General features: G+C 44.5%; 1 protein-coding gene across 2 annotated transcripts in view; it reads left to right on the top strand.

The window, feature by feature from the left end:
- The first annotated feature begins 2,667 nt into the window (after nucleotides 1-2,667).
- The window catches only part of FBLN5 (fibulin 5), an 86,373-nt gene continuing 67,937 nt past the window's right edge, over nucleotides 2,668-21,103 (top strand). Inside the window, exons 1-4 of one of the 2 annotated variants that reach the window (XM_043921532.1) lie at nucleotides 2,668-3,200; nucleotides 6,926-6,980; nucleotides 9,378-9,429; nucleotides 13,368-13,622. In XM_043921532.1, coding sequence (XP_043777467.1) covers nucleotides 3,184-3,200; nucleotides 6,926-6,980; nucleotides 9,378-9,429; nucleotides 13,368-13,622 — 379 coding nt within the window. In that variant the 5' untranslated portion in view covers nucleotides 2,668-3,183. Of the gene's footprint in view, nucleotides 3,201-3,377; nucleotides 3,747-6,925; nucleotides 6,981-9,377; nucleotides 9,430-13,367; nucleotides 13,623-21,103 lie in introns of those variants that run through there. The other variant, XM_043921531.1, reaches the window with a different exon arrangement.

Here is a 21,103-nt window from a genome sequence, read left to right as displayed (position 1 = left end):
ATAGTATCTCCCATTTTACAGATGAGGAAACTGAGATGCTTAAAGATTAAGTGACTTGTCCAAGGTCACCCATCAGATAATTGGCTAAAAGCAAGACTTAGACTTTTATTGGAATGCTTATTCTCTCTCCCCTTCCAATCCTACAGTTTTAAGGCAGGAATGATCTCTGGTCCAAGATGGATCTCTGGGCAGTTTTGTCTTCGAGACTCCTTCTGCTCATGTAGAAAACAGTCATATTGGTTTCCCCTCTCTCCTTATCCTTCAGAAGGGTTGACAATATAACTGAGGTAATGGACTAAGTCATTTAAACCTCTTTCTACCCTGCCAAAGAGCTCTACACAAATACAGTATACTATTAAATTAGTCTCATATTTTAAATAGATACAAAATACGGTAAATGGTACACAATTCAAATTATAGCAAAAGGTGAGCAGGAAAGGGCTAATTCTCTTATATCTCCTTCCCAGCTGCCTACACAATTTCCTTCCTAGGAGACAAAAAACGCTAACAGTTCTTGCTCTATCCTTCTAGAGTAGTCTTTTCTATACATATACAAGCAAGAACTTGTGTATATACATTTTTCTCAAATGGTGGCATGCTTTACACATGGTTCTACAATGTATTGATACACTTATTAAGATATTAGTTTGATCTATGTGAAATTACTGATATTCTACCATTTTGATCTACAAAGTTTATTGGAAATCTTTCATTATAAGTCCATAAGGAACTGCTTCAGTCTTTTTCTTTTTTAAAATAAAGTGCAACAGAAGACTTCACAAATCTTTTTTTAATATTAATGAACTTTACAAATCAAAGACTTCACAAATCTTAAGTGTACCCACTCCTGTGGAGCCAGCATCTAGACAACTAATTAGAATATTACCAGCATGCATTAGGTCCCTTGTGCCCCCTCCCAGTTACTACCTCATTTTGAATTCCATGTTAAAGTTCTCATCCAGTATGTACTCTTATATGTTCACTTTTTTCTATTGGTTGCACATTACTTTATTTAACCCTATTAATACTGAATTGATTGATGATATGTCTCTTTATACTCTTTTTGCTATTCCAAGCAATGAGAGCAATGAATAACCTTGAAAATATATTTTAAAAATACTTTACTATGGGAAATGTCCAACATATATCAAGTAAATAGAATAGCATAATGGACACTCAGCTTCAACAACTATCAACATTTTGCCTTTCTTGTCAAATGTATTCTCATGAGAAGACTCCATTTACTAACAACAACAACAACAAAAAATGCCCTTTAAAAAGGCTAAAAATGCAGTCTTTGGACTTTCAGTGGTATCAATAGCTGTGTTATCATGGGGAAGTAAACTAACCTCTCTTAACCCCCTGTAAGACAGTGGAGATAATAGATCCTATGCACAGACTTATAAAGAGAAAAAAGGACCTCATCAATGCTTTCTCAGCTGGAGATAGGGCTGTGTTGAGGGGCCCAAGGGAAGATGCAGGTGGGGAAGGAAGGGCTTGGACTACTACCAATCCATTTTCATCTTTTAAAGAATAGAGACTGAGACTTCCCTGGTGGTCCAGTGGTTGAGACTCCATGATACCAATGCAGGGGATTCAAATTCTATCTCTGATTGGGGAACTAAGATCCCACACGCCATGTGGTGCGGCCAAAAGAAAGAAAAGAAAAGAATCAGGTCTTTAGTAAAATTTCACTTGATAAAAAAAGGATCTAATGTTTAAAAAGGAATTCCCAGGTGGCATAGTTGGTAAAGAATCCGCCTGCCAATGCAGGAGACGTAAGACATGTGGTTCGATCCCTGCGTCATGAAGATCTCCTGGAGGAGGAAATGGTAACCCACTCCAGTATTCTTGCCTGGGAAATCTCGTGGACAGTGGAGCCTAGCAGGCTACCGTCCACGGGGTTGAGAAAGAGTTGGACACAACTGCGGGCACGCATACACAGACAATGCTTAAAAAACAAAGGAAAAGAAAGAAAAAGAAGTGGTATGGAACCACCAATGTAACAAACGTAAAGGACTCAGAGCAGTGCTTTTAGTATTACTATTAGCCATCATTCTGCTTTACCCTTTCTCTTCAAATCACCTGGTTACTTGTTAAAATCACTTTCAAGCCAAGGGACACCTTTTTTCAATTAAAAATGTTTTCACAGATTTATTGAAATGTAATTGACAATATAACACTGTGTACCTTTAAGGTGTACAGATCATTGATTTGGTACAGGGGCAAATTTTGATTCAAGCAAGAACATGGCCCTGAGAATCCCAGGATGAGGCCGGGCCAGAGCGTGTCCTCTCCGAGGTCTGCATTGCACAAGCTGACGTCTGGAGTTAGTGTCAGCCAGTTTCCCTACTCCTCCTCTCTCCCACTCCCTCAGGCTCCCCACCCCTTCTTCTGGAAAATCGTTGAGTCTCGCGCCGCTTACCCCAAGCCTCTGCTTCGCTGGGTCTGGTTTCCCAATAAATCAAAAGACTCTAGTCCCTGTCGCTGTTTGTCAGGAGTTCGAGGTCGTCCTCTCCCCGGGTGGGAGTCACTTTCCCGGGTGTCCCAAGTTGCTGATGCTCCGGATCCCCGCCCCCGCCTCGGCCCACGACCGCCCAGCCCCGGGGACCTCCTCCCCGGGTGGGAAGTAAAGGGTCAACGGGCCCGTCCAGCCACCCCCCCACCCACCCCCGGTGCACCCCACCCTCCTGCACTTGCCCGCCAATCGCCTCCATCGAGATGCTGGAGCCCGAGCGAGGGCGACTGCTGCGCCGGGAAAGGGCTCTCCTCCCAGCGCTGAGCACTTGGTCCTGGCAGACGCCCCAAGATTGTTGTGAGGAGTCTAGCCAGTTGGTGAGCGCTGTAATCTGAACCAGCTGTGTCCAGACTGAGGCCCCATTTGCATTGTTTAACATACTTAGAAAATGAAGTGTTCATTTTTAACATTCCTCCTCCAATTGGTTTAATGCTGAATTACTGAAAAGGGCTAAGCAAAACCAGGTGCTTTCTCAGGACCCAGGCTCTCCCCTTCTTCCTCTCCACGCCTCGGCTCGGCCCCCCTGGAATAAAAGTCTCGGAGAGCCCCACAGGCCCAGAGGAGGCCGAAGTTCAGGAACTGCTCCTCCGGGGGTCCCGCGGGCGCTGAGAGCTCTTCCTCTTTTTTTCCCCACCAGCTGCTTCTCCTGCCCACGCATCTTGGACATGCCAGGATTTAAAAGGTACGTTCTCTGCTCCGGACTTTTTTTTTTTCCTCCAGGGTCTGGAAACCTTACTCAAAACCCGATGGGTGGAAAATGGCTATGGCCGTGATTCAGGCTGTGTCAGGATATTGGAAAAGGCATTAGCTAGTGATGCAATGATATTGTTAATTATAAAAAGCTGCGCCTCTGTAATTTCCATCTTGAAGTCTTCTTTTGGGAGTGGGTATTTTATAAGACAGTTTCAGAAGCCAGCATCCGACAGAGGACGGCAAAAATCTCAGAGCTTGGTTTTCCCCTTGCTTTTCCGAAAGGGCCGCAGATTTGTGTGCCACATTTTTCTTTTCTTTTTTTAATTTAAAAAAAAAAAATTTTTTTTTCTTAATTTGAGAGATCCGTTACTAGTTCGCTAGCAATTATTTTGCTGCATCGGCTGTTGGACCAGCGAACAAGCTAGCTGCACCTCCCGGGGCTGGATTTGCTCTATGTCTGTGTGGGATTCACAAAGGGCATGCGACCCAGAAGTCTCGAGCCAATGAAAACTGGGGACTGCAGACAGAAACGCATGTAAGCAAACATTTTGATATTCTTTAAGGAAATTGCAGTTCCAGTCAAGTGATCCTTCAACCTTGAAGAACTTTATCTAGATTACATCTGCAGTTTTTATCCAGGGAACTCTTGAGAACATAACTGCTTAGACAGATTTGTGTGTGTGTGTGTGTGTGTGTGTGTGTGTGTGCGCGCTGAAAATAGAGCTGTGATCCCTGAGATTTGAGATTCGGTTGGTCCCTCTTGGTTTTCCTCCCAGTTGAGGATGGAACACAAAATAGGTGGACCCACCTGTTTTTGAAAGTCCCGAGGACCAGTTATGAGCATCAGAGGATCCCCAGGGTTCCTGTAGTTAATTTATCTTGGAGTTTTCTGGAGTTTTTCATGACAAATGTAACTGCTTGTGACACTGTCAGAGCAGGGATGCTTGGATGTTATTTCATTTTTGGAAAACTGTCTCAATTAGCCTGAAGCTTACTTGGCCCCCAGGGCCCAGCTGGGGCTCTTCCAGGAGGCTGGGCTTGAGGCGGGATCTCTCAGGGGAGACCTGTCCTGGGACTGCCCTCTGGCCAAAGGGAGCGGGGGAGTCAGGGGTAGGGGGAGACATGGGGTTAGCATGCCTTTCCCACTAGGTCTTGAAGTCCACTATGTTCAGTCAGCCTGTTCTGTCTCCAACAAAAACGAGACAGGGTTTTATAACCAACTGAAAGGAAACTTCATGTGAAGAAACAGGAAAACATTGAAATTCATAATATACAGCCTGGAAAATAAATTTGTTATTGTTCTTTCATTCCTTCCAGATATAAATCTGGCCTTTGCAAATATCAAAAAGCCCTGGGATTTGGCTCTGCACTTTATAAGGTCAGAGCTGTCTCCGGCGTTCTAGAACCTGTCTCGTGCAGGCGCTCAGATGAAACGAAAACTTGTGGACTCTTACGGTCATTATTCTTTGGATCGAGGACTAGACGAAGGGAGTGGGCTTGCCTCTCCTAGCACCACATCAGGGTCCTGTTTCCTCTGAACCGCACCTTAATTCTGGGGCTCTCCAAGTAGCCCAGCGTTGCTGGTTCCTATGAGCCTTGTGTCATGGATTGAGTAAGCTTTGTAGTCTTTTGAACTCTCTTTTTCTAAAGGGAGCGATTGTAAAGTGAAGGTGTACATTGATAGTAACAGGTCACTAAATTCAAGCAGGTCCCAGGTCCGCTGCTTTACTGAAGAAACCTTTGAGGTCACCTTCTCCAGGAAGTCTTCCCTGATCTTCTCTACCCCCAGCCTGGCTCTCCTGGTGCTCATTGGGTATTTCTATCCATGCCTTAACCAAAGTGTCTGGACATTATTGGTCCAGGTGGCCCCTCAATCTGCTCTTCAGAGCAGCGTCTGTGTCATAGTTTTGTAGTTTTTCTGCCTGCAAGTAGTAGTTGCTCAGATAAACCCTCTATTGAACTCAATAATAACAGCACCAAAAAAAAAAAAAAAGCACCAAATAAAACTCTGTATTTGCATAGGTTATTTTTAAAACCATTTAAATGATTTTTAAGTGTCCAGTTCAATAGTGTTAAGTACATTCAAGTACATTCTCCAGAACTCTTTCCATCTTGCAAAACTGAAATTCTATACCCACAAACAACAACTCCCTAATCCCTCCTCCCTCCAGCCCCTGACACCCACCATTCTGCTTTCTGTCTATGATTTTGATTGCTCTTGGTCCCTCATATAAATGGAATCAAACAGTATTTGTCTTTCTGTGATTGGCTTGTTTCACCTAGCATAAGATCCTTGAGATTCATCCATATTGTAGCACTTGTCAGAATTTCTTTCCTTTTTAAGGCTGATAATATTCCTTTTATGTATGCAACACATTGTTTATTCATCTAGTGATGGACACTTCGGTTGCTTCCACCTTTTGGCTATTGTGAATAACGCTGCTGTGAACATGGGTGTACAACAGTCTCTTTGAGATTCTGTTTTCAGTTCTTTTGTATGAATGTCCAGATGTGGGATTGCTGGATCATATGGTGTTCCATTTTTAATTTTTTGAAGAACCTCTAGGCTGCTTTCCATAGTGGTTGCATCAGCATACCTTGCCAGCAACAGTTCACAAGTGCTCTAGTTTCTCCACAGCCTTACTAGCTTTGAACTTTTTGGTTATAGCCACCTGAAGGATATAAAGTGGATACACAGTTTCTTGGCACCTCTTTCTAAGTGTCCACTGTGTTCCTTTTTCTTGGGGCTGCCTGGGTCCCCATGTCCGGTCCTGCCTCTGGGTCTGCGTGAGTGTACTCTGGGAGCATGTGTGTTCCCTGTGACACCTCCATTGGGTGGAACTCACATGCTTCACGTTTGTACTTTCATCATCCAGGGGCACAATGGCTCCTTCACACAGTAGTCATTTCAGAGTGAAGATGTTCAAAACTCAGGCAAGTCCCCTTGGGTCGGGAGTGAAAGTCAAGCAGTGGTGAATACATTATTAATACCACAGTGGTGGGAGTTAGATTTGTTCTTTGAAGCAGTAAAACTGTTTATTTTTAAAGTGAAGTGACAGTCAACTCAGTTGTGTGCAACTCTTTGTGACCCTATGGACTATGTAGTCCATGGAATTCAAGAATACTGGAGCGGGTAGCCTATTCCTTCTCCAGCAGATCTTCCCAACCCAGGTATCAAACCAGGGTCTCCTGCATTGCAGGCGAATTCTTTCCCAACTGAGCTATCAGGGAAGCCCTGATTTTTTTTTTTTTAATGCCACTTGAAGTCATACACGTGGCAAATAAAGAAACAAACCCAAGGTCCTAGTGTATAACACAAGGAGCTATATTCACTATCTGGTGATAAACCATAATTGAAAAGAATATGAAAAAGAACATATATAGGTATAATTGAACCACTTTGCTATACAGCAGAAATTAACACAATGTTGTAAATCAATCATGTCATTAAAATTTTTTTCAATTATTTAAAAAATGCCACCTAACACATTATGCAACATATGAAACCAGTGGAAGGAGTGCAGTTCTCTTCGGGATGTTTGGGACATCTGGCATGTCCCCGGCTGCTCTGGAGCCTGCCCCTCACCCTCCAAACACAAGCACAAGGTAAAGTCACCATTGTAAACTCACAGGCAGCAGGAGATGCATATATAACCCCAGACCTGGGTGCTGGACATGTCTCGGGCATTTACGTCAGCTTCTTACTTCCCGCAGGATACTCACCGTGACCATACTGGCTCTCTGTCTTCCAAGTCCCGGGAATGCACAGGTAAGATTTTTATTTTGTTACTTGTCAGGAAGTATGTTAAAAAACAGGCTGAGGGTGTCCAGCCACACATTTTAGAATCCTAGGATCGTGTCGTTGACCTGAACCGAGCTCTTCACTGTACAGAGGTTAAGGCTGAATCTCAGGGAAGCTGAGACTTGCCCCAGCTGGTGCGGTTTATAAGTGGCAGGGCTGGGACCTTGGTGTCCTGATTTGCCATCCAAGACTCTTATAATCAGATCATGCTGCCTCATTTGTGTTAGTTGGGGGGGTCTTGAGTTATTGTAAGTGCTGAAAAGTCAAGCATGTTCTAGTATTTCTGAGCATTGGTGCCTCTCTGTTCTCCCCGTGTTGCCCGTGTGTGTGTATGTGTCCTTCCTGGAGGAGGTAGGCAGAGGAAGGGTGACTCAGCTCCCAACCCGTGAAGACCCAGCTTGGCCCAGACCCTGGGAGGAGTGTGAAGGGGGATCTTAAGCTCCTCAGGGTCTATGTGGAGAAGCCTGCAGCATCCCTGACTTTACAAAGTGATGTTTGTGTCAGCCCTTGAGAAATATGGGCAGATCCCTCCTGAGGAGCTCAGGGCAGCCTTTCTGCATCTCCAGCTCAGAAATGAGAGAAGCCCCACCTCTGAGCAGGGCTGAGGGGCCACATAGTCAAGTGGAAATGCACATGCATGTGCATGAACATATAGAAGACATGACAAAATCACCAAAACAGCCCCTCTGTTGGTTACAGCTATGTACACCAGAGCCCTGAAATGGGACCAACCAAATTCTCACTGAGTAGACAAATGCTCTCCCAAACTTTCAGGGTCTAGGAAGGAGATCTTACAATTTCAATTCACATTTGTTTTGATCACACCCTTTAAATGTTTTTTTCCCTTCATATTAAGAATTTTGAAATAGATTTCATTGGTGGTGGAAAGAATCTTGAGAAAAGTAGGAAAGATTTAATTTTTTAAATGTGGGCCATTTTTTTAAAGTCTTTATTGGATTTGTTATAGTATTGTTTCTGTTTTATGTTTCATTTTTTTGGCCACAAGGCATATGGGATCTTGGTTCCCTGACCAGGAAATAAACCCACATCACCTGCATTGGAAGGCAAAGCCCCAACCACTGGACCACCAGGGAAGTCCCACCAAAGACTTTTAGGCCTTGGAAAGGCCTTAGCATTCTCCAGTATAGCTCTGTGGTGACAGTTGACATCTACATTTAGAGAGGGCCGTGTTTATAATATAGTGTTTATTGCACTATAGGCACTTCAGGCACATTAACAATTTAGTCCTTACAACCACTCAGATGTAAGTACTATCATCCCCATTTTACAGATGAGAAAACTGAGGCATAGAAAATTATGCAGTGAGTAGGGGCTGAAGTGAGACTTGGAAGCCAGTCAGTAGACTTGAACCCACACCTGCACTTAGCAAATGAGGGTTGAGGCTTACCACATCTCCTGGTTTTCTGAACTTTATGGCACAGCCTCCTGGCTCATTCATTCCATTTTGTTTGCCCCCAGGCCCTAAGACACCTGAACCCACTCCCAGGAATGCAGCTGAATCTATTATCTCCACATATCAACCTATAGCTCAGGGAAGTTTAACTCCCCTCAAACCACAGGGAAGAAAAAAAAAAAAAACCACAGGGAAGGCCAGGGAAGAAGCCCTCATAGGCAAAACCGCACCTCCTTGACTTATTCCTGTAACATGTCAGCTCTAGAGGGTGATTGTTGAGCCCATGAGATTTTTCTAAATGCATGAAGTTATAACTCAAGTTGTATGTGAAGCCTGTAACCCTCAGGGGCTGTTGAGACCTGGCTATCTCTGGAAGCATCTTTGTGTAATTGTCTTCCTGAGATTAAAATGAAAGAATTTCCCCAATTCTGTTTCTCTTAGAAAACTGACTACATCACTGTACAGATTTATTTTATACACAGACCCTATAATTGGGTACAAGATTTCAGAGGGGCCAAAGAACTCATGCTGGGCACTGGAAAGGAGTTAAATAACCTTCAAAGAAAGAGAGTAGTTGCCCTTAAGGCAATGATATTCTGTCCCAGGAAGGGGTGAGCACAGGGCAAGCCTCGCTGGGCACATCAGATGTGATTAGTATTGCTCTTCATAACTAGAGCAGGAAAAAGCCCCAATAACCATTTGCTAAAAACGGGCATTTTGAAACAATGACGCTGGAACTTAAAAAGTGATGCTAGGTGTAAAATGATTGTTAAAAAAAATACCTAAAAGGGGACAAAAAGGGGTTATAACAGATGTTGGTATTACAAATGCCTTGTTTCTTTACCCATTTTCTGTACTTTCTGTGATGCGGTTAGTTAGAATACTTCTATAGTGTTAAAAAAAAAAAAAGTACGTAAAATGACCTCTCCTCTTTCTCTTCCTTCTTGCAGCAACAATGTACTAATGGCTTTGACCTGGACCGCTCGTCAGGACAGTGTTTAGGTATGAGGCCCTGAAGGTCCTTCGCTGGGTGGGGTTGTAGTCATAGCTCCATTGCAGGGCCATTTCTCTTTTAGCTGTTGTTCAGTATTGTCAAGTCTGTATCAGCCTTGCCCACAGAAATGGGCAAAAACAGTGCCACGGGATGGCTGAAATCAATGACACTCTTCCACTGGTCACCTTCTTTGTGCCCAGCACTGGGTAAGCCCGGGGACAGAGTGAAGATGAGGAAGAATTGATTGCCATCCTCAAGGAGCTCCCCATCTATATCAGTTTCCCAGGATTGCCTTTACAAATTGCCACAAACTTAGGGGCTTACACAATACAACTATATGATCTTACAGATGTACAGGCCAAAAGCCTGATGGGGGCTTCTACCAGGCTAACACTGAGGTGTTGGCAGGGCCTTCTTCCTTCCTGGAGGCTTGAGGGAAGAATCCATTTTGTTGCTCATGCATGGTGCTGGCAGAGTTCAGTTTCTTTTTTCTTTTATTTTGATTGTGATATAATCGACATACATCAGTGTCTAAGTTTAAGGTGTACAGTGTGTTGACTCGATACACTTATGTATTCCAATGTGATGACCATCATAGCTTAGAGCTCACACCTCCCTCCCGCCACATTATTACCATTTCTTTTTTGTGGTGAGAACATTCAGGATTTATTTTCAGCAATTTTCGAGTATACAATATGGTATTGTTCATAATACTCACTGTGCATTAGTTCCTTAGAACTTATCTTCTAGCTGGAAGTTTGTACCATTTACATCTCCTCATTTCTCCCACCCCCAAGCCCCTGATGACAACCATTCTACTCTCTGTTTCTGTAAGTTTGGCTTTTCTGGACTCTACATGTAAGTGATATCTTGTAGCATTTGTCTTCTCTGTTTGCCTGATTTCATGTAGCATAATGCCCTCAAGGTCCATCCATGTTGTTGCAAATGGCAGCTTTTCCTTCTTCCTCATGACTGAATACTATTCATATGATTATTATTAATATTCTATTATTCATATGATGATAATATTCATTGATAATAATATTACATCTATCTATTATGAACTTTATCCATTGATATGCATTTTGGGTGTTTCCATAATTTGGCTATCCCGAATAAATGCTTCAATCAACATAGCAGTACAGATAACTCTTTAAGATTCTATTTTCATTTCCTTTGGCTATATACCCAAAATTGGAATTGCTGGATTGTATGATATTTCTAGTTCTAAGTTTTGGCGGGACCTCCACACTGTATTCCACAGTGGCTGCACTGATTTACATTCCACAGAATTCAGTTTCTTGCGGTTGGAGGACTGATGGCCCTGTTTCCTTGCTGGCTGTTAACTGAAGGCCTTTCTCAGTTTCTAGAGGCCACCTTCTTCCTTGGCCTCTTCCGTGGTCTTCCCCCTGCAGAGCCAACAAGTTAAGTCCCTCACATGTTTCTAATCACATCTTTTTCTGTTGCCTCATCTCACTGACCAATCCTTCTGCCTCTTCTTCCACTTTTAAGGATTTGTATGATTTCCCTGGGCCCACCCAGATAATCCCAGATAATCCTCTCATCTCAAGGTCTTCTGATTAGCTCTAAATCCATTCTGTGAGTACATGCATGCTCAGTCACTCAGTTGTGTCTGACTTCTTGGAATTGCAGTTCTGTGGACTGTAGCCCTCCAGGCTCCTCTGTCCGTGGAATTTTCCAGGCAAGAATACTGGAGTGGATTGCCATTTCCTCCTCTAGGGGATCCTTACAACTCAGGGATTGAACCCACATCTTCTGCATCTCCTGCATTAACAGGCAGATTCTTTTTACCATTGAGCCACCTGGGAAACCCTTAAATTCACTCCATCCATGCCTAATTCCTCAGGTTCCAAGTGAGTGAGTGAAAGTCGCTCAGTTGTGTCTGACTCTTTGCAACCCCATGGACCATACAGTCCATGGAATTCTCTAGACCAGAATACTGGAGTGGGTAGCTTTTCCCTTTTCCAGGTTATCTTCCTAACCGAGAGATCAAACCCAGGTTTCCCGCATTGCAGGCAGATTCTTTTTTTTTTCCATTTATTTTTATTAGTTGTAGGCTAATTACTTTACAATATTGTAGTGGTTTTTGCAGGCAGATTCTTTACCAGCTGAGCCACCAGGGAAGCAGGTTCCAAGGAGGAGGACAATTTAGGGCTCTTTTCCTAGCACGCCATCTAGTGGGGGTGGTAGACCTAGGTGGAGTGAAATGAACAGAGAGGAATAAAGTCATTGCCAAGATGAGGTGATCTCCCCTACAGAAGTAGGGGAGAGAGTGATGCCTTCCGTCTAAGGTCAATAAAGAAAGCCTTCATGGAGGTAACATTTGAGTCGGGTGTTGAAGGATGAATAAGATCCTGAGAAACAGCATCCTAAGTGGTAGAAACAGCATCAGCAAAGATCAGGGAGACAGAATATAGAATAGTGTGCTGTGGACGAAGCATAGAGTATAGAAAAAGAATACGGCTCCCACCTTGGGAGTATATTTTCTTTTTAAATTGTATTTGATTTAGGCCAAATCATTTGTAATCTCTGAGCTTAGGGTTGAAAAGAATGACAGTTGGTGAGGAACAAAACCATGACTTGGAAGCTCCAGGCTCCCACTTTGACTTAAGATGAAGGGGCATGAGGATGCCCCAATGGAAGCAGAGAAGGTGATAGCTGTCTTCCCTGGCCCCCCAGTTTTAATGATGACGTCAGGCTTACAGCTAGATAATGGAGCTCCACGCTTCCCTTTCCTGGCGGGGGAGTTGGCACGAGTCTCTCAGAGGAGGTGGCAGGGGTGAGCTGTTAGGAATCAGGGCCCTCCCCGCCTCCACCGGTCCCACGGAGAACAGACCCCCCAAGGTTGGTGAGAAGCCCCAGTGTGTGGGGTCAGGTCAGCTGCTCCTGCTGGCAGCCCAGTCTAGGCCTCCTCTGTCCCTGGCCCAGCAAGGCTGATTTTCTAGAGAACCCACCCCCACCCCCAAACCCCACCCCCAACTCTAGACACAACAGAGCACCAGCCTGGCTGGAAACAGGCCCTGTTTGTTGGCACCGTGTGAGCTGACTCTCAAGTAAGTCTCCACTTTCCTAACAAGTAACTCACTCTTGGCCAAGTCTTGTCTTTCTGGACGCAGGGGACTCATTCTCCCTGCCCAGCTGTTATTTGGAGTAGAATTGAGTACAATGATGAGGTCCATCCCAGTGTTTCCTGAGTGTCGTATAGACACACAAGAGTACCTGAGATGCTTTTGGGTGATATATCCACAGATAAACACTCTTTATTTTAATAGTTTTACGTTTTATTTTTACTCTTACCTTCTATTTTTCATAATTGATAGTGTTTTTTACATTTGCTGTCATCATGTAAGATGAAAAAAATATGCTTACTTGGGTTTCCAGTGTGGATTCGTTTAGAGAAAAGTGTTAAGCATATGGGGCTTCCCTGATGACTCAGTCAGTAAGGAATCTGCCTGCAGTGCAGGAGACGCAGGAGACGTGGGTTCGATCCCTGGGTCGGGAAGATCCCCTGGAGGAGGAAATGGCAACCCACTCTGGTATTCTTGCCTGGGACATCCCAAGGATGGAGGAGCCTGGTGGTTTACAATCCATGCGGTTGCAAAGAGTCGGACAGGACTGAACACGTGATGGATTGGTTAATTGGATCGGTTAATTGGATCAAGCATGTGACAGTACAGGCTGTGGTAGCTACAGCCCAGACATCGTGAAGGGGGTATTTGATGACCTGTCAATTTGATTTAATTTGGCTAATATTTGGGTAGTACCTGATGGTGATGAGCCAGGCACTGCCCCACATATTTGAGAGCAGATGCTGGTAAATCATGGTTGGGGTCCTTCCTGGCGCTGTCAGTACAGAGCTCTGCTTCAGTTTGCACCATGTGGCCGAGGGGCTGCTAACACCTGTGTCCTTTCTGTGGCCTTGCAGATGTTGATGAGTGCCGGACCATCCCTGAGGCCTGCCGAGGAGACATGATGTGTGTCAACCAAAACGGCGGGTATTTGTGCATCCCCCGAACGAACCCCGTGTACCGAGGGCCCTACTCCAACCCCTACTCGAACCCCTACTCAGGTTCTTACCCAGCAGCTGCACCCCCGCTGTCAGCTCCAAACTACCCCACCATCTCCAGGCCTCTCATATGCCGCTTTGGATACCAGATGGATGAAAGCAACCAGTGTGTGGGTGAGTAGCCCAGAGTCCTAGGCTTCCTCTACACTGGCAAAGCCATGTTCCTGTCCAGCAGGTCCAGCCCAAGGTCGTCTCCAGAAAGCCACTTTGTCTTTGTTTATTTTCATCTATGTATTCACCTATCTATCTTATCTATCATCCACATATTTATTATCTACCTACCTATCTATCTTTCAATTGTATCTATCATCTATCTATTTGAAGACCAAGCTCATGTTTTTTCTCTGTTCAATAACAAATATATTGTCAAACATACTAAGTGAATCAGAGAGAGGATCTAAAGATCTAAAAAGGACCAGCTTTCTAGAGCCTTCAGCATCACACACCCTTGAATGGAATGTTTGCTCCTGAAAGAAAAGAAGCCTTGAGGGACAAGGCCAATTGTTCTGGAAAGAAAGTGTGTTCCTTGGGTGGGGACCAGTCTTTTGACCAAGCAGAACCTTGCAGATGGGAACTCAGAGCGTGAGTGGACCTCAGGGAAGAAGGAGATGCCATATACCATGAGGTCCCCAGGCTGTTGGCAGGTGTTGTGATGGTGCCTGGGGGAGTGCTGGAGCTCTTTGGGCCAGTGTGGCTTTCGTGGAGGGTTACCCAGTATCCTCCCTCATCGCTTTGGCTTTGGTTGGACCAAAACTTTGCAACTGTTTCCAGCATTGGAAGGTGGGTCTAGAGTGATGATCACTCCAAAGTTTTTTGATCATATGCTCCATCTGCAAAACCCTTCTGAACCTGGACCCTTATTACATGCATGCTTATAAATTATATACATATCCTGTTAGCCTCATATGGTTTGAGGAGTGTAAAGCATATGTGAGACGTAGAAAATTTTAAAGGATGTGATCAAAATAAAACATGAATTGAAATTCTAATATTTCCTTCCTGTGCCCTGAAAGTTTGCGAGACCATCAGGGTACTTAATAAGACTGATGTTGGTCCCATTCCAGGGCTCTGAAGGTGGCGTTGTAGCCTACTGCTGGGGAGATTGTGTTGGTGATTTTGTCATATCTTCTATATGACCATGCAAATGAGTGTGCATTTTCATTTGACTACATGGAAATAATATGCAAACAAAGTGTCTTTCAGAGCAAAAGGGAAAATTGGCTATACCTTGTCTAAACTTCTCTATTCTTACTGATCTCAAGAGGTGAGAGAGAGAGAGAGGGACAAGGAGCTGACTATATGTGACAAGCTGATGGTCACGTTGACTATAGATGAGTGTTCAAGGAAAAAGAATACAGGACCCAATCAAGTCACAGACTGAAGTGCTGGTGGGGTAAAGAGTAATGTACTTCCTTATGGCCCCTAGGACAATAGACCATTGTAACTGAAAGGGACTTTAACAATCTTTAACCAAGCCTCTTCATTCTATAAAAAAGGGGATGTGGACTCCACCAAGAGAGGTAATTACAGAGGTAGGATGGGGGTCCTGCTCTCCTGACAGCCAGCCTACATTTTCCTCACTCGCCCACGTGACTGCTCTCATTTGGTAGAAAAGGAATGATCTGGAAGAAAAGGCAGAGAAAGAGAGTTGGGGGTGGGGGTGGGGGTGGGGAGCTGCTCTTCACGATGTCCTGTGGGGCTGGAGAAGCCGAGCGACCATATGCACATCTTGAAGTGAGGAAGGGGTTGTCAGGACCCTGCGAGTCGCTCCAGGATTTCGGGGGGCGGGGGCGGGTCTCGGGTGGCCGTGGGGTGGTCCCGCAGACTCCTTCTCGGGAACAGCTGGGAACTCCAATGCGACCCCTCCCCTCACAGCCCTCTTCCCAGGATCCCAGCGCTGGAGAATAAGTACGGGGCTGGGAACCCTATTCATCTCCTGGTCCCTGTGACGTCAGGCACTTTTACGGCCTCCAACCTGTCTCACGGGAGATGCGGAGCCTCATAATGGCGCTTTTGTAAGGAGAATACAATCCCGGAACCCTGGCGAGGGCTGGCACCGGGCCAGTCCACTTCCAAAAAGTTCAGCCTTCTGTATTCATAAGTCCCGGGTTCCTCCCCGCCTCCCTTCACCCCACCCCGCCTTTCCTGGTTTACACTGGTTCTTCTGGGCATTGTGAGAGCGGACGTCAGAGGGAGGTGGCCCGGGGAGGGATGGAGTGGGGATGAGAGAGGCGGGGCCTGGGAACAGGCCCGGGGAAGCAAGGCTGGGGGGTGGGTGCGGGGGAGGAAACGAAGGAACCCAGCGGGGGTATTATTGGGAAAAGAGGAGGTGAGGGGGTGAACGTAGGTCTGATCCTGTGGAGGAAGCTAGAGTGAGTGGCACATGATGTGGAGAATTGGAAAGCGTCTCTGAAACTTGGGTTTTCTTTTTTTTTTTTTTAATGTATTTATTTATTTGGCCTAGTGGAGTCTTAATTGCAGCAAGCGGGAACTTTTAGTTGTGGCATGCAAACTCTTAGTTGCAGCATGTGGCATCTAGTTCCTTGACCAGGAATGGAACTTGGTCCCCCTACCTTGGGAGCAGAGTCTTAGCCACTGGACCACCAAGGAATCCCTCTTTTTTTTTTTAAAGCTTTTATATTGGATTGTAGTTGATTAACCATGTTGTGATAGTTTCAGGCGTACAGCAGAGTGATTTTGTTGTATATATGCATGTATCTGTTCTTTTCAAACTTGGATGTTGTGGGAGCGGAGGACCACTTCTCCAAGGGGCCATCTCCTCCCCTTCTCAACACAGAAGATGCTCAATAACAGTAACAGCAGCAGCAGTGGTAATAATAGCAAGCACAGGATGCTGTGTGCTAGGATCCTTACCTGAATCAACTTGTTGAATCCAAACCACAACCCTGTACAGCAGGACTGTTGTTATTCTCGTTGGCCCTGAAGCACAGAGAGGTTAAGAATCCGTCTGATAAGGTCACACAGCATGTGGGGGCTGACCCAGGGTTTGAACCCATTCAGGCTCTGGATGAGGAAACTGAGGCTGAATGAGGTCAAGGTTCAGGCCTCACAGGAGTCAGTCCTGGAGCCCTGATGAAAAACTAGGGCTTTCTCTTGCCCCTTTTTTTTTTTTTTTGGTAAATAAATTTTTGTTCTGTAAAACTTTGAACCTAGACAGAAGCAGAGAAAATGTAGTGAACACTTACCTACTTGTCACCCAGTTTGGTAATTGTCAATATAGACCCACTCTTGTTTCTTCTTTACCCTGACCCAGTGGATCCATTTAAAGCAAATATCAGGTATCAAATCGTTCTATCCTTAAATACTTCAGAATGTATCTATCTCTAAGAGATAAAGCTTCTTTAAAAAATAATAGCCACAATACCATTATCAAACCTATAAAAATTAACAATAATTCCTTTTTATCATTTAATATCCAGATAGAGTTCATATTTCTGTGATTCTCTCATAAATGTCCTTTTTTCCTTTTTTTTGTTAGAATCAGATCCAAGTAAGGTCTACAGATTGCATTTGATTAACAAGTCTCTTAATGGCTTCTTAATCTTTTTTGTCTCTTTCGCACTTATTTGTTGAAGAGGCTGAGTTGTCTGTCCTGTAGAATTTCCTACATTTGAGATCTTGCTTGTTGTGTTCTTGGAGTGGTATTTAACATATTTCTTCATCCTATCTATTTTTCTGTAAACTGGTAATAGTTAGACCTAGAGACTTGATCCAGTTTAAGTTTAAATTTTGGGCCAGTTGTTTTCTAGGCAGTGTCCTTGCTCTTTTCTTCTTTCCATGTCCAGGTTTCTGCACATAAACTGTAAGTAAGTCCAGCTTAAAGAAGCAAGTGGACACTTGCACTGAGGTTTGCTCTTTCTGGGTTTTGGACCCACTTCCAAGACAGCAATTTCCTTCCTTGTCCTCTGTCTCTGGAGGCTGGGTAGGGCCAGACTCGGAGCCCAGGTCCCCTGAGCCTCTGAGCTGCTTTCTTGACCTCTCTGTTTTCAGTTCTACTTGGGAGATCCCTAGACCCTGTTCTTTCTGGAACAAAGTTTGGCCTCAGATTTGAGTCCAGCAAGCCCCTAGATGTAAACCTGGATCACTCAGGACCTTTGCAGGCTGAGTGAACAGTGACAGAAGAATTACTGCCCATGAACCAAGAAAGTTTTGTGTCATCAAGAAAACTGGCATCTTGGCTGGGGGAGGTTCAGCACCAGGGCAACCTCTATGAGGGTAGTGGGACCCGTGGCTGGTTAGAGTGTGTGCCTTGGATCCTGGCCCCTTGGGAGAGCTGATGGTCAGCATCTCAGAGACTGGAGAACCAGATGGACTTGGTTAATCGGCAAGGAGGAAGGAACTGGTGCATGACAGGCAGGATGCTGTGGGGCTAACAGGGTTGATGCTGAGGACTCAGGGAAGGGTGAGCTAAGCTGAGTGGTTGGGGCACCCAGAATATGAACCCCTACTAAGGAACCTTTCTAGCATCTTGCTGCCTCTGAGAACAGGACTTTTGGCTAAGGTCCCTCATGTCGATGCCACTCTTTTAGGCGTGTCTTTCCTTTATGGCTTAACTTGTCACCTCTCTGGGTGGACATTCTTCATTCTGGCTTTGCTAATCAACTTGGCTCTGTGACCAAACTAGGGACTCCACCAATAACTAATGCTCGTGAGACGTTTCGCAGTTGAGAAAGCAGCCTTTTACTAGAGCCACATTGCCCCAGGGACTACAGGAATTCCTCTGGTCATTTGTGAAGTTACAAGCAATATCTTTATTCTCCCTTCTGGCCCAGGGTTTTCTCATTGATCAAAGCGCCTGAGCAGGCAGAGAGGAACACATATGGATCCTTTTGGAAGATGAATGGCATTGGCCTGAAGCATTCTCTTGAGTTATTTTTCCTGAAAGTCAGCCAACATGTAGTCAGTCCCTGTTTATAGAGCACCTCTTTGGTGCCAGGCTCTGGCTTAGGCGCTGAGGGGGGCAGGGAGTCTGGGCACAGCCATGGGACTGTCTTCAGAGCTTACCATCAAGGAAGGGAGATTAGTCACAGAACAAGCAGCTGAAAGACTTGGCAGCCTCTGATAGGTTCCTGAAATTTTTCGAAGAGAAGGCAGAGACAGGAAAAGGCTCTGTTTCCTGGAGTGGAGAGGGCTGGGACTTGGAAGCCAGTCAGGCCTTGATACTCACCTTGGTTTGGCCACTTCCTAGTTTTGAGACTGGGGCCTCAGTTTCTTCATCTGTAAAATGGGTATAACAATGCCTATTTCACAGATGACATGTAAAAATATCTCACCCAGTGTCTGCATAGTGTATCATGGTAAATGTTAATTGAGAAAAGAAAGATTCTCAGGTCTTGAGATGATAACTTATAGAGAGTCATCAAGTCTGAAAATGTATTAAATGCCTAATTGTTTTTTTAAAAATTGATATCTGGTCTTTTTTTTCTTTTGAAAGGAAGCTTTAATCTTTATAACTTAATTTATTTAATGTCTTAGGCCAGGCTGTGTGTGGCATGCAGGATCTTAGTTCCCCCGACCAGGGATTGAACCTGTACTCAGTGGTTAAGGGAGAAGTCTTATCCACTGGAACACCAGGGAAGACCCAAGGTCTTAATTCTCAAAAACCTTTAAAATGACCTAAAACTGAGCTTGGTACTCACCCACCTTGCAGACCTTGTTGGGCTTTGCCCAGTTCAGTGCTTTATGAGACTTCAGTCAGATTGTGCTTTGAGATGCTGGTGAAGCCAGAGTTTATTTAATTGTGAAACAAAACAAATTAAACTACCCAGCTGATAAGACAAGGGCAGCAGCTTGGATGGGGCAGCTCCTGCAGGCTTTTCTTCATTTTTTTTTAAATACAGGTTTGAAACCAAGTCCTCAGAATGAGACCAGAAGGGAAGCACAGGAAACAGACCACTGGGCTCTTTAGCTGCTGAAGGCATTGGGACCAGACCGGGCCTGCCCAGGGAGGAGGGGACCCAGACGGAGGCAGGATACAGATTTGCTCAGATGTCCCTGTGAACTGGGCCTTAGGAAGCCTGTTCATGTGCAGCCCCCACACTCAGGTTATCCCAGCTTGCTTCAGATCTTTCCTAGTCACTGGCTGGGATAGTGAGCAAGCATTTTCACCTCTTGGAACCTCAGTTTTTCCATCTGTAAGCCAGGATGACAGTATCAATTATTAGTCTAGGATATTTGTGAGATTTCACTGAGATAGTTCACATAACTTGTCTAGCATGGGGGCTGGCTTTTTGTAAGGGTTGATAACAGTTGTTAGGTGTTAATAACAGTTTTAGGTGTGTCAAATCTTATCATTCTGTGATGAATTCTGCTACTCCATACTCCTACTCTTGTTATTCTGCTATTGTTTATTCTTTCCTCTGGGAGTTAGACTTAAGAGCAGGAATAGAGATGCAGATGTAGAGAATGGACATGTGAACAGGAGGGGAAGGAAAGGGTGGGATGAATTGGGAGAGTAGCATTGATATATATACCCTACCATGCATAAAATACATAGCTAGTAGGGAGCTGGTGTATAGCACTGGAAGGTCAGCTTGGTGCTCTGTGATGACCTAGAGGGGTGAGATGGGGGGAGTGGTGGTGGAAGGGAGGCTCAAGAGGGAAGGGACATGTGTATACACAGAATGGATTCACTTGGTTATGCAGCAGAAGCAGCAACAACAAGAAAAGAGTACAGGCCTTTTAGAGCATTGGGGGTTGAATTCTTGCCACTTTTGGTGGCAGGAATTAGCATTACTTGTGCTTCCAAGGGGAACTCAGCAGAGAAGGGACTCTAGGAGGGTGTCTAGGACAGCTCTTCTCACATACGAATGTGCCTCAGAGTCACCTGTGGGGAAGATCTGATTTGGCAGGTCTGCTCTGGGGCCTGAGGCTCCACATTTTGCAGAAGCTCCTGGATGATGTGATGCTGCTGGTCCAGGAAAGCTATCATCCATCTGTCTACTCTTAGATAGGCCTGCATTTGAAGAAAGGTAGAAACTTTATTTTTAATGTAATTCCCATATTGTTTGAATTTGTTAGAAGAATGTTTTATTTTTGTTGAGAAACAAAAACAAAAAGCCCCAAAGAAATGTTTTTAAAGTCTAAATTGAAGCGTCATGCTGTAGTGGTAAAGTTAGGACATCAATAAGAAATGTTCTCTGATCCCAGATTAGCTATTTATTAGCTGTGTGATATTAAGAAAGTCACTTGGCTTATCTGGCCTAAGGTTTATTATCTGTAAAAAGCAGGGACTAGGGGTCTTAATATGGAATCTGTAGACAGATTTTAGCAGATTGGTTTTCATCTTTTTTCCCCTACTAACTTCTAATGAAATTTAACATTATTCACCTTTATATAGCAATAAAGTGCCACAGGACACTTAGCAATACCTGTGGCAGTACTGGTAAGAGAAACACAGATATTTATACATCACATTAGAGCTGTACAGTTATTCTGACCTACTTTGAAGATCTTGATGTATTTTGAAATAGTCCCACTTGCCATCACTGCACAATTGTGGGAGATACTAGACCTACTGCCCAAACTTGTCATTTCTAAGATATATTATACATTTGTTTAAAAAATATTTTGAA

Source organism: Cervus elaphus, chromosome 13 (assembly GCF_910594005.1).
Source record: "Cervus elaphus chromosome 13, mCerEla1.1, whole genome shotgun sequence".
Classification (NCBI taxonomy): Eukaryota; Metazoa; Chordata; class Mammalia; order Artiodactyla; family Cervidae; genus Cervus; species Cervus elaphus.
This window is presented reverse-complemented; position numbering and strand designations above follow the sequence as displayed.